At 38.8% G+C, this 13,555-nt stretch overlaps 1 protein-coding gene across 7 annotated transcripts in view; it reads right to left on the bottom strand.

Moving 5' to 3' along the window:
* The window catches only part of LOC127873178 (mammalian ependymin-related protein 1-like), a 32,639-nt gene extending 19,850 nt beyond the window's left edge, over positions 1–12,789 (bottom strand). For 3 of the 7 annotated variants that reach the window (XM_052416896.1, XM_052416897.1, XM_052416893.1), the window contains exons 1-4: positions 12,624–12,788; positions 11,994–12,028; positions 8,991–9,125; positions 7,214–7,397 (exon numbers count right to left, since the gene is read on the bottom strand). In XM_052416896.1, coding sequence (XP_052272856.1) covers positions 7,214–7,397; positions 8,991–9,125; positions 11,994–12,028; positions 12,624–12,690 — 421 coding nt within the window. In that variant the 5' untranslated portion in view covers positions 12,691–12,788. Of the gene's footprint in view, positions 1–5,985; positions 6,153–6,646; positions 6,735–7,213; positions 7,398–8,990; positions 9,126–11,993; positions 12,029–12,623 lie in introns of those variants that run through there. The other 4 variants (XM_052416895.1, XM_052416894.1, XM_052416891.1 and 1 more) reach the window with 3 other exon arrangements.
* Between the last annotated feature and the right edge of the window lie 766 nt (positions 12,790–13,555).

Below are 13,555 nucleotides of genomic sequence, written 5' to 3'. Positions count from 1 at the left end.
GACACATGCCCTCCCGTCAAAACAAATCATTTACCACACAAAAAGGTATGCGATAGTAGTGCAGACATCATATTGATCGATAAAGCACCGTTAGCACACGTGTATTGTTTTAGTTGGCATCCTTTATCTTATTTTTTTACTTGGCAAATTTCATATACGCAGTTTATTCATTCCAGTGGCTAACATATATCCACTAAAGACAAAGAAAAAAGTGATCGTTGTTACAACAACTTAATTAACAACATTGTTAATTAGTGTATTATTAAAATATAGTTATTTTGCCAACCAACACAGTGCAATTCACACAGGCTTATCAGCGATGTAATTGACCGCCTGGATTAAATTTTTCCTTTTTAAGGAATTCTCTTCTAAATGAAAATCCATTTAAAGTGGAAAATGTTGTCCCAGATTAGCCTTTGCGGACCGCACATGCTAATCGTGGACGGCACTTTACGCACATTCATCAAGTCCAGTTGTCCCAGAACGAGACTTATGTGAATGCTATACTTAGTAACAACTGTTCAAATCAAATGGTTTCATGCGAGGGCTTCACGGAACGTTCCAATTTATCTGACAAGAGTGTGTAGCCCTTTTTTGAATACTGATTTGTAAATGAGAACGTTCCCATTTTATGCATCAGATCATGTTGTCGGTAATCGCGTTCTTATCTGGAGTCTGTAAGATGTCTTAACATGCACGTATCGCCCTTGAAGTCTGTCTAGCGACCTTCGAGTCTGTCTAGAACATGACACGATAAGGCTCATGTCAAGTAGTGCTCATGTGGATAATGTTGAATGAATAGTACCTCGACATGTATTCTGCTCTTGTTCAAATGCCAAAAGAAGGGCATGTCCAGACTGTCACTTCATCATGATTTGGGAAACGTGTAAAGGCGCGTGTAAGCCCGATGTCATAGACTCCAAAAGGTCAGTTCTCATATCATGCGGTGTTTTACATCTTGTTCAGATCGGAACTTCAACATTTTAAATGGGCCATGCTCTGTGAAAAAGGGGTTTATGCATGTGTGTAATATTTCTTTCCAGATTAGCCTGTGCAGTCCGCACAGGCTAATAAGGGACGACACTTTCCGCATGTATGGTATTTTTCGCTTACAGAAAGTATTTTCTTATAACTATTCCAGTTTAGGCGAAAATTGTCGTCCCTGATTAGCCTGTGCTGACAGCACAGGCTAATCTGGGACGACACGTTAAGCACATGCATCAAACCCTCTTTTCACAGATAAATATGCTCAAATAATTACCAAATTTTATAACAACTTGTGTGCTGATCATGTGTCCCATGTTCAAAGGCCATTGTCTGTGACTTGTTCACAGGTTTACGCTATTTTAATGCAATATCGGTAAATGCATTTACTTAAAAAACTAAAGTTGATCCTAACTCGCTAGCATTGCACCGGATTAGCTTTTGATACTGGATGATACTTTAATCGCTAAATGTTACTTGTACATGTATTTATAATAAAAAATTGTCAAACTGCGATTTATTTTTCCGACTTCGATTGATCGATATGCATAAGCGGACTGATGTGGTTTTTAGTCAGGGGTACTATCACTTGTATGTATTTCTTTTAACTTGCAGTCAAGGATAACCCATGAAAGTGCAAGCACTTATTTCCAAGGGGGTCCTTTGGTTTTGCTGAAGAGACAAAAAGCAGAAGAGACAGTATTGGGATACAAGGAATCCGGGTGCGATACCCTAGCTCTTTGCGAATAGATCCCTTGGTTCTTTTACGTGCTCAGTGTATAGCACCGATACACGCGAGAATTACCTTGGGTTTCATACCAGTACATCTCTCTACTTGGGTGTGAAACACTTGAAGCATTTCTGAAATTTCCAGTGCCCCGGCCGGGCATTGGACCGAGGACCTCTGGAATGGCAGACCAGAGTGTTACCACTCGACCACCGCACCACCATACCGTTATACTTTGGCTGTATAAATGCACTAAATAAAGTGTTATATTTATTTGTTACTGTTTGCATCGTCATTTTGCAAAACAGTGAACAAGTGGCTTCCAAGATAAATGCTCAAACTGTTAGTATGATACACTAAGTCACCCCGTCAAACTGTTAGTATGATACACTAAGTCACCCTGTCAAACTGTTAGTATGATACACTAAGTCACCCTGTCAAACTGTTAGTATGATACACAAAGTCACCCTGTCAAACTGTTAGTATGATACACAAAGTCACCCTGTCAAACTGTTAGTATGATACACTAAGTCACCCTGTCAAACTGTTAGTATGATACACTAAGTCACCCTGTCAAACTGTTAGTATGATACACTAAGTCACCCTGTCAAACTGTTAGTATGATACACTAAGTCACCCTGTCAAACTGTTAGTATGATACACAAAGTCACCCTGTCAAACTGTTAGTATGATACACAAAGTCACCCTGTCAAACTGTTAGTATGATACACAAAGTCACCCTGTCAAACTGTTAGTATGATACACTAAGTCACCCTGTCAAACTGTTAGTATGATACACAAAGTCACCCTGTCAAACTGTTAGTATGATACACAAAGTCACCCTGTCAAACTGTTAGTATGATACACAAGTCACCCTGTCAAACTGTTAGTATGATACACTAAGTCACCCTGTCAAACTGTTAGTATGATACACTAAGTCACCCTGTCAAACTGTTAGTATGAAACACAAAGTCACCCTGTCAAACTGTTAGTATGATACACTAAGTCACCCTGTCAAACTGTTAGTATGATACACAAAGTCACCCTGTCAAACTGTTAGTATGATACACTAAGTCACCCTGTCAAACTGTTAGTATGATACACTAAGTCACCCTGTCAAACTGTTAGTATGATACACTAAGTCACCCTGTCAAACTGTTAGTATGATACACAAAGTCACCCTGTCAAACTGTTAGTATGATACACTAAGTCACCCTGTCAAACTGTTAGTATGATACACTAAGTCACCCTGTCAACTGTTAGTATGATACACTAAGTCACCCTGTCAAACTGTATGATACACTAAGTCACCCTGTCAAACTGTTAGTATGATACACTAAGTCACCCTGTCAAACTGTTAGTATGATACACTAAGTCACCCTGTCAAACTGTTAGTATGATACACTAAGTCACCCTGTCAAACTGTTAGTATGATACACTAAGTCACCCTGTCAAACTGTTAGTATGATACACTAAGTCACCCTGTCAAACTGTTAGTATGATACACTAAGTCACCCTGTCAAACTGTTAGTATGATACACTAAGTCACCCTGTCAAACTGTTAGTATGATACACTAAGTCACCCTGTCAAACTGTTAGTATGATACACTAAGTCACCCTGTCAAACTGTTAGTATGATACACTAAGTCACCCTGTCAAACTGTTAGTATGATACACTAAGTCACCCTGTCAAACTGTTAGTATGATACACTAAGTCACCCTGTCAAACTGTTAGTATGATACACTAAGTCACCCCGTCAAACTGTTAGTATGATACACTAAGTCACCCCGTCAAACTGTTAGTATGATACACTAAGTCACCCTGTCAAACTGTTAGTATGATACACTAAGTCACCCTGTCAAACTGTTAGTATGATACACTAAGTCACCCCGTCAAACTGTTAGTATGATACACTAAGTCACCCTGTCAAACTGTTAGTATGATACACTAAGTCACCCTGTCAAACTGTTAGTATGATACACAAAGTCACCCTGTCAAACTGTTAGTATGATACACAAAGTCACCCTGTCAAACTGTTAGTATGATACACTAAGTCACCCCGTCAAACTGTTAGTATGATACACTAAGTCACCCTGTCAAACTGTTAGTATGATACACTAAGTCACCCTGTCAAACTGTTAGTATGATACACAAAGTCACCCTGTCAAACTGTTAGTATGATACACTAAGTCACCCTGTCAAACTGTTAGTATGATACACTAAGTCACCCTGTCAAACTGTTAGTATGATACACAAAGTCACCCTGTCAAACTGTTAGTATGATACACAAAGTCACCCTGTCAAACTGTTAGTATGATACACTGTTAGTATGATACACTAAGTCACCCTGTTAAACTGTTAGTATGATACACTGTTAGTATGATACACTAAGTCACCCTGTCAAACTGTTAGTATGATACACTGTTAGTATGATACACAAAGTCACCCTGTCAAACTGTTAGTATGATACACTAAGTCACCCTGTCAAACTGTTAGTATGATACACTAAGTCACCCTGTCAAACTGTTAGTATGATACACAAAGTCACCCTGTCAAACTGTTAGTATGATACACTAAGTCACCCTGTCAAACTGTTAGTATGATACACAAAGTCACCCTGTCAAACTGTTAGTATGATACACAAAGTCACCCTGTCAAACTGTTAGTATGATACACTGTTAGTATGATACACTAAGTCACCCTCAAACTGTTAGTATGATACACTAAGTCACCCTGTTGAAAGGACATAAATGCCCGAGTCCCGCATTGAAAGCTGAAGTTAACAAGCTTTTTGATAACGGGTATTATTGCATATGCGTATATTTTCGCACCAGATTAGCCTGTGCAGTCACTCAGCACTATACTCTCCTTCTTAACTGGATTTCTATAAGAAATCATTTATTTAACTACTTCCTTTAAATGAAAAATTCCATGAAAGCGGGAAGTGTCCGTTATTAGCCTGTGCGGACTTTAAAGGCTGATCCGGTACGTCACTTATCGTACATGTATTGAGCCCCGTCTTCCCGTACTAGACTCAATAACGTTATGATAGGTATAATGGACAACGGGCTCGGCATCTTGTCTCAGTATATTACTCAACACTTCCCATTTTTAATGTAGCCGTTTCACAGATTTTGGCATGTATTAAAGTTTGTCGTTAAATGCTTTATATTGATAAATGCAAACATTGGATCTAAAGCGTTCCAGTAAAAAAATAATAAAATTAAAGAAAGAAAAAAGTAACTCTCAACTGGGCTCGAACCACTGACCCCTGGAGTAAAAGTCTATCACTTAGACTACTCGGCCATCCGTGCTCATACAATGAGTGATGTATTTTATACTTTATGCCAGCAATCCTCGTAGTATCACAAAATATAACGACAACAACAGAAATCAGGTTATTGTCAGAAGATGCATATAATGGATATTTTAGAGCACGGTAAATGTTCAGTATTACTGTTTTTCTCAAAAACATCAACGAACATTTGCGAATCTAAAACGTTTTTTTTTTAAATTTTGTCAATTAACCAAAACGTGAAAAGGCCCCTTTAAAATAGACAATGGCATAATCCCGATTTTGCTCACTTTGTGTAAAAAAATAATAAAATTAAAGAAAGAAAAAAGTAACTCTCAACTGGGCTCGAACCACTGACACCTGGAGTAAAAGTCTATCACTTAGACTACTCGGCCATCCGTGCTCATACAATGAGTGATGTATTTTATACTTTATGCCAGCAATCATCGTAGTATCACAAAATATAACGACAACAACAGAAATCAGGTTATTGTCAGAAGATGCATATAATGGATATTTTAGAGAACGGTAAATGTTCAGTATTACTGTTTTTCTCAAAAACATCAACGAACATTTGCGAATCTGAAATTTTTTTTTTTATTTTGTCAATTAACCAAAACGTGAAAAGGCCCCTTTAAAATAGACAATGGCATAATCCCGATTTTGCTCACTTTGTCCCAATCACGAAAACACATAATGTTCAGCGTTAAAGTGATATTAAATCTATTGCTTTGTTGAAATTTTCTTCGTTGTATTTAAAAATACGTTTAAAAGAGGGAGAATGAAGAAAGTATAGGGAACATACATTGCTAATTCGTTTTGGTTGTTTTCACCTTCATCCAGTGTCAAAGAAATGCCTAATTTAAAAATGCGTGCTTAAATATCCCATGTTTACGATATTGCGCAACGTGATTATTTCTACGCCGTTTAACAACGACAAGCAATTGGGAAGATAACAGATATAACAACTCAACTTGCTTATCCATGTGTTACAAAGTCAATTTTATTATGTATCTACTGTTTTTATTAATTTGAACAATCATAATACAAGAAAGTAATGTAATGCACACGATTAAAGACCGGCGCACTCGGCAGGCGGAATGAAAACGCTGGGGTCAGAAATACCGGCGTGAATATCGAAGAAACTGAAAAAATAAATAAAATGAATTATCAAAGTGCTGAGAGCGAAAGAAGACTGGCAAGACATGGATATACGCATAGGCAAAGGGAAATAGTGCAAACATATTCTCCCATAAAGGGCACGATCGTTTTAATAGTTTAATTTTATTTCAAAAGTCATACGACAAATAATATTTCCGATGTTTACATTTCCTACTTGGTTATACTCGCTTCTGTGGCGTCAAACAATTAAAACTAATCTAGCTATTGAACGTAAAAAACAATATTGGAATGTATCTATATTTAGTGGTTTAGTAGCCTGTGAGACACACTTCTGCTTAGGATAACAATGGCGAGAAAGTGAACGTTCCCGCTAAATTTCAGTTTATAAAACAAACGTTTGCAATTTATTTATAAATTGGATACTATTTTGTTTTTAAAATCAAATTGTATATTAAATTTTAAGTGGAAAAACCATCATCAAATCCTCAAACGTAGCGGGTAGTAAATCAGTACTTACTTCTCAATCAAGAAGCCGATTTCTTTGTTATAATATGCTGCGAAGACGGGTACACAGGTGGGCGATGTAACAGCTATAGCGTATTTTGCTGAAATGGTTACATGCATTGTTTCTCTAGAATGCAGAAAGTTTAATGGAAATGTCTTCATATGAGCAGATAATCAACAAAAATAAAATATTTTACAAAACGCGTGTATGGCAGATGGTTCTACTTTTTGTGACTATTTAAATAATTGCAACACATACGTTAATATCCTTAAACAATTATGTCTATGACTGAAATTCTTATTTTGATTGCGTGAAGTTTCATTATAAATATTCAAACACAAGCCTATACAAGTCTGCAAAAACGCCAAAATCACCAAAGGCCGTCAATACGCATATAGAAATTCATTTGCGACAATAAGTGTAGGCTATACATATTAAGACAATCACACCACGAAACCATATGCATACTACTAGACAGTTTCACAAACATTGACGGTAGTTTCCGTATACGTTTATAGGCGTTACACTGCAGATATTTCTGTAATACATCTCAAAGCGCATGTACCAAAAGCGTCTTACCTCCATTGTCGAATGTAATGTCCCAGTTCTGGACAGTAAGGTGCTCAAATGGAATGGACGCCGCCCCTGCCTCGGCCTCGAACAGGAACTTGGAGCCCGGGACAACGCCTGTCTTCCAGAACGGATGCGAGGGAACCGTTACGTTGCATTTCTTGGTCACCAGGTTCAGCCTGTACTCTTTGTTCTGAAAGTTAAAAAAATATACACCATTGTCGTATCATTTGTGATTATCAGCAGGATTTTTTTTAACTGCAAGATATAATACATGCACCAGCGGGATTATTATTACTATACATAAATTTAAAAAAAACTATTGCAAAAAGATCACATCAAAGTAAAAGGTATTTTATTTAAAATCAAATCCTTTTATTAAACTTTTTACAACGTAACGTCACAAATACATGTGCGTTACCTAAACATTAAACTACGTCAAGCACCTATTCACGACAGACGTCATGGGTTATTATAGCGATGGAAAAAACATAAAAGTGACGCCATAATTCTAAGTCACATACCCAATCTAAGTCACACCCATGGTCGATAAAAGAGAAAGAGGACATCATCGAAATGCTAACATAAATGGTCATGGATAATAGGGGCGGATCCAGGATTTCTTGTTTGGGGGGGGGGGGCGGGATATTGAAAGATTTGCTGGGGGTCAAGGGGGCCGCTAGGGCCCCTGGCGGGTGCAGGGCAAAGCTCTACTAGGGGGTCCAGGGGGCGATGCCCACCGTAAGCTTCACGATTTTAGTGATTTCGAAGGCTTTGACAACCACTTCTCGAGCATGTCACGCCTTATACTTTCATCAAAGTACCTTCTTATAATGCCAAAAAAGTGCATAGTTTGTGGCTTAGGGGGTCCAGGGGGCGAAGCCCCCCCCCCCCATCCCCCCCGGAAGCTTCACGATTTTAATGATTTTGAAGGCTTTGACAACCACTTCTCGAGCATGTCACGCCTTATGTACTTTCATCAAAGTACCTTCTTATAATGCCAAAAAGTGCATAGTTTATAGTTTTGGGGGTCCAGGGGGGAGGGGGCGAAGCTCCACGATTTTAGTGGTTTTGAAGGCTTTGACAAGTTTTAATAGGTGATTTAGATGTAGTTAAGTGTAAAACATAAAATGAATTGACTTTATTTTGAAGATTTTAGGGGGGGGGGGGGGGGGAGAAATCTGGAACCCTGGAACTGCCTTTGGATGACATCACAGAAGTTTCTTCGAAATTGAGCCCCATGAGCTTAAATTGTCATCCCAGATTACCGGTAGCATGTGCAGCCCTCTTAAGGGGCAAACACTTACCGCTTTTATTGAATGTTTCGTTTAAAGGACCTCCATTTAATCGAAAATACACTTTGGACGTAAAATGTCGTCCCTGACAAGCTTGTGGTGACCGCTCAGGCTATTTAAACAGGATAACACTTAACACATGCAATATAAGCATTTTCCCCAAAACGAGGCCCAAATAAACGTCTCGTATTCAAATCTACCAAACATACCTGGTCATATTGATGGAAAGCTATATACAAGTAACGTCACTCCTTTACGTCACATACCCAAATCAAGACAACATACAACACAGACTTGACGTAACAATGCTACGTCATATAGCCCATTTTCCCAACATACCTGGTCAAAATGATGGACAAACTATATAAACGTGACGTCACTACTCTCCGTCATATACCCAATTTTAGACAACATACATAGTCATTGGGATTGAAAACATCACAGAAGTGACGTAACCATGCTACGTCGTTTACCCCATCTATCCAAAATACCTGGTCGTAGATTTTAAGCACGTCAAAGTAGTCCTTCTCCTTGCCGATGTTAACCTGCTCGATGGCGCGCGTCCGCCTATTTGCCGCGTCGTAGCTGTATTTGGCGATCTCCTGGAACTCTTTCGACTGGTCCGTCTGCGGTGCACACATTAAAACATATACGGTACATTTTACAGGCTAAATGGCTGTGCGTAATGCGTCGTCTTATGTTAGCCTGTGCGTAATGCGTTGTCTTATGTTAGACTGTGCGTAATGCGTCGTCTTATGTTAGACTGTGCGTAATGCGTCGTCTTATGTTAGACTGTGCGTAATGCGTCGTCTTATGTTAGACTGTGCGTAATGCGTCGTCTTATGTTAGACTGTGCGCAATGCGTCGTCTTATGTTAGCCTGTGCGTAATGAGTCGTCTTATGTTAGCCTGTGCGTAATGAGTCGTCTTATGTTAGACTGTGCGTAATGCGTTGTCTTATGTTAGACTGTGCGTAATGCGTCGTCTTACGTTAGCCTGTGCGTAATGCGTCGTCTTATGTTAGACTGTGCGTAATGCGTTGTCTTATGTTAGACTGTGCGTAATGCGTCGTCTTATGTTAGACTGTGCGTAATGCGTCGTCTTATGTTAGCCTGTGCGTAATGCGTCGTCTTATGTTAGACTGTGCGTAATGCGTCGTCTTATTTTAGACTGTGCGTAATGAGTCGTCTTATGTTAGCCTGTGCGTAATGCGTCGTCATATGTTAGACTGTGCGTAATGAGTCGTCTTATGTTAGCCTGTGCGTAATGCGTCGTCTTATGTTAGCCTGTGTTAATGTGTCGTCTTATGTCAGACTGTGCGTAATGCGTCGTCTTATGTTAGCCTGTGCGTAATGCGTCGTCTTATGTTAGCCTGTGTTAATGCGTCGTCTTATGTTAGCCTGTGCGTAATGCGTCGTCTTATGTTAGACTGTGCGTAATGCGTCGTCTTATGTTAGCCTGTGTTAATGCGTCGTCTTATGTTAGACTGTGCGTAATGCGTCGTCTTATGTTAGACTGTGCGTAATGCGTCGTCTTATGTAAGCCTGTGCGTAATGCGTCGTCTTATGTTAGCCTGTGCGTAATGCGTCGTCTTATGTTAGCCTGTGCGTAATGCGTCGTCTTATGTTAGCCTGTGTTAATGCGTCGTCTTATGTTAGCCTGTGCGTAATGCGTCGTCTTATGTTAGACTGTGTTAATGCGTCGCCTTATGTGAGCCTGTGTTAATGCGTCGTCTTATGTTAGCCTGTGCGTAATGCGTCGCCTTATGTTAGACTGTGCGTAATGCGTCGTCTTATGTTAGCCTGTGCGTAATGCGTCGTCTTATGTTAGCCTGTGCGTAATGCGTCGTCTTATGTTAGCCTGTGCGTAATGCGTCGTCTTATGTTAGCCTGTGCGTAATGCGTCGTCTTATGTTAGCCTGTGTTAATGCGTCGTCTTATGTTAGCCTGTGCGTAATGCGTCGTCTTGTGTTAGCCTGTGCGTAATGCCTCGTCTTATGTTAGACTGTGCGTAATGCGTCGTCTTATGTTAGACTGTGCGTAATGCGTCGTCTTATGTTAGCCTGTGCGTAATGCGTCGTCTTATGTTAGACTGTGTTATTGCGTCGTCTAATATTAGCCTGTGTTATTGCGTCGTCTTACGTTAGCCTGTGCGTAATGCGTCGTCTTATGTTAGCCTGTGCGTAATGCGTCGTCTTATGTTAGCCTGTGCGTAATGCGTCGTTTTATGTTAGACTGTGCGTAATGCGTTGTCTTATGTTAGACTGTGCGTAATGCGTCGTCTTATGTTAGCCTGTGTTAATGCGTCGTCTTATGTTAGCCTGTGTTAATGCGTCGTCTTATGTTAGACTGTGCGTAATGCGTCGTCTTATGTTAGCCTGTGTTAATGCGTCGTCTTATGTTAGCCTGTGTTATTGCGTCGTCTTACGTTAGCCTGTGCGTAATGCGTCGTCTTATGTTAGCCTGTGCGTAATGCGTCGTCTTATGTTAGCCTGTGCGTAATGCGTCGTCTTATGTTAGACTGTGCGTAATGCGTCGTCTTATGTTAGCCTGTGCGTAATGCGTCGTCTTTTGTTAGCCTGTGCGGCCAGCTAATCAGGCTACTCAGGAAGAATCTTTCCACTTGTATGGATTTTTCCTTTTTAAGGAGGTCTTTTTCAAAATGAAAATCTAGTGTAAGCATAAAGTGTCGTCCCTGGTTAGCCTATGCGGACTGCACAGGCTAATTTTAGACGATACTTTATGCACATGAATGAAACGCGACTCATACCCTAGGTAAGAAACCAGTTAATATTTTGTTTAACCATATGTATTTGCTAAATGTGTGCGTCTGTGGTGCACGTATCAGATGTGCGCAAGGGATGTTACAAGTGAAACATATCTGATATTGGTTTAACTGGTCATATGTGTATGCTTTCGAAGGGGACGCTCTCGTCGTGGATGTCATATAGAAATTAATACATAAGTTACATAGAGGATATTTGTTGAATTCGGTGGAATATCGATTTTATTTCACGGGTGATTATAGAAAACTATATTTTCACGAGTTCGCAGCCACAAGTGAAAATATATATTTTCTATGATCACGAGTGAAATAAAATCGATATTTCATCGAATCCAACAAATGTTATTTTTATTTTATGCTTTTTTCACCGTTTATTTATATTTTAAATGAGTTTAACTGGATAATTTCGCTTGATTTATGACGTCATTTTGTCGAAAAGATGACGTCATTTCACAGTCAAACAATGAAAAATAATATTTTTGTTTCAAAACAGTGAAATACCAGTTTTATTTCACTGATATTTCTATATACACCACCGGAAAGCATAAACTAAATAATAGTCGTGCACACCAGTAGTGTATATTAACTGAAACAAATACACGCTTCAAATGTCATGGATAAGTTAGAATCAGTAAAACACAAAATTAACTTGTCAGTTAGTAAATGAACTGAAATATTTAAGTGGATTTTTGGAATTAAAGAATAACTTACCATGACTCGCATGCCCTCCCATTGGTCTGGCGATTCTAAGATAAAATAAAAGATGTTGATGCTTGCGACTTAGACATTAAACATAATTTTCAGTTACAACATGTGATTAAAAAAATTTTCATATTCAAAATACAAGTCGTTTGACTATATAACATAATAGAAATCACAGTTGCGTATACAGGTATAACACACGTACACAATAATAAAGATTTCTATTATATATTGTAAAGGCCAATAACTCAATTGTGCAGTTGAAGTCTTACCGATAACGCATTCAGTTTAAATTCGAAACTTGTTCATTTTCCCCAGATTTAAATTCAACGATAACACTAAACTTTGCAGCTAACATTTTCCATAATAAAGCATTCAGCATAATAAAATGTGTTTTAAATAATAATTTGCACAATAATTGTAATAATTGCAACGCTTTCGACGGATAAACTAACGGCGAAAAACTGACATTCAAGGCAATAAATTCACACAATTTAAATGTTGTAAAAGAGCATGCATTAATATTAAGTAAATGATAATCTATAAACATTAAGTTCTTGTTAATAAATTGAAAAATGCAACGTATTTAATATATGTGCAGCAAAAATATTTTGTTATAAAACGTGAAAACCAACATACCGCATGGCACTGGGGTTTGAGCCAGACACACGGCCGCAAGAGCCAGCAGAATAGCAACCTTGATCATGGTTCCGTCAACTAGCAGAGAAGGACAATCAATGAAACACCGACAGACCTTGTCACCGGGAACGCGGCGGACTAAATACTACCACGTGATTCTCAAACGAGGTCAGCTCACGTGATAAGGTTACACAAGCATTACTTGTCAGACCCTCGCGTACTTTTTGAGGGTTATGCAACGATAGAATTTTTTTACTAAAACAGGAACGCAGGTCAGCACATTCCTGAACTGTCAGTCAATTTTGGGGGAATAATGGCATGCCAGATGTTATTTATGTTTATTTAATATGGGCCGCGAACCAACGTGTTGACCTAAAAGAGCCGCTCGGAGAATTATTGTTTGCACACCAAATAAATTTTGTTGCTTGAGAGCCTTGTTTACAGTGAATTTCAGTTACGATTGAGGAGCTTTCCGAATGATGTTAAAGTGGTTATATCTTCCTAAACAACCCAAACATAAACATTGCATAACATGTGGCTTTTTAAATATTGTTAATGAGAAAAACGCCATGATACATTTTAGGTTGTGGTTGTTTTGGACTTTTCCTTTTCAGATAAAGTATCTTACAATGCAAAGGAAGCACATACATTTTAACATGTACATTTATATATTTTCTTACAACACCACTGTTGGAAGAACGTGGCAAACACCGAAATATGCACTTTTTGAGACGCGTACCGTTTAAGTCTTATGCAACAGGGTATCCGACATCTAGATCTCTCGAGTTTAAAACTTGAGGCTTTAAATGGCCTCTTTATGGTACAGTTACCCGGATACTATGGAATGAGAAATTTATCATTTAGAACAAGAACTAAGTAGAACGCAATCTTAAACATGACCCAATTATGATGTCATGAGGATTAATACGGTA

This window comes from Dreissena polymorpha, chromosome 3 (assembly GCF_020536995.1).
Source record: "Dreissena polymorpha isolate Duluth1 chromosome 3, UMN_Dpol_1.0, whole genome shotgun sequence".
Lineage (NCBI taxonomy): Eukaryota > Metazoa > Mollusca > Bivalvia > Myida > Dreissenidae > Dreissena > Dreissena polymorpha.
Note: the sequence above shows the minus strand (reverse complement) of the source record. Positions and strands in the feature narration are given on the sequence as shown.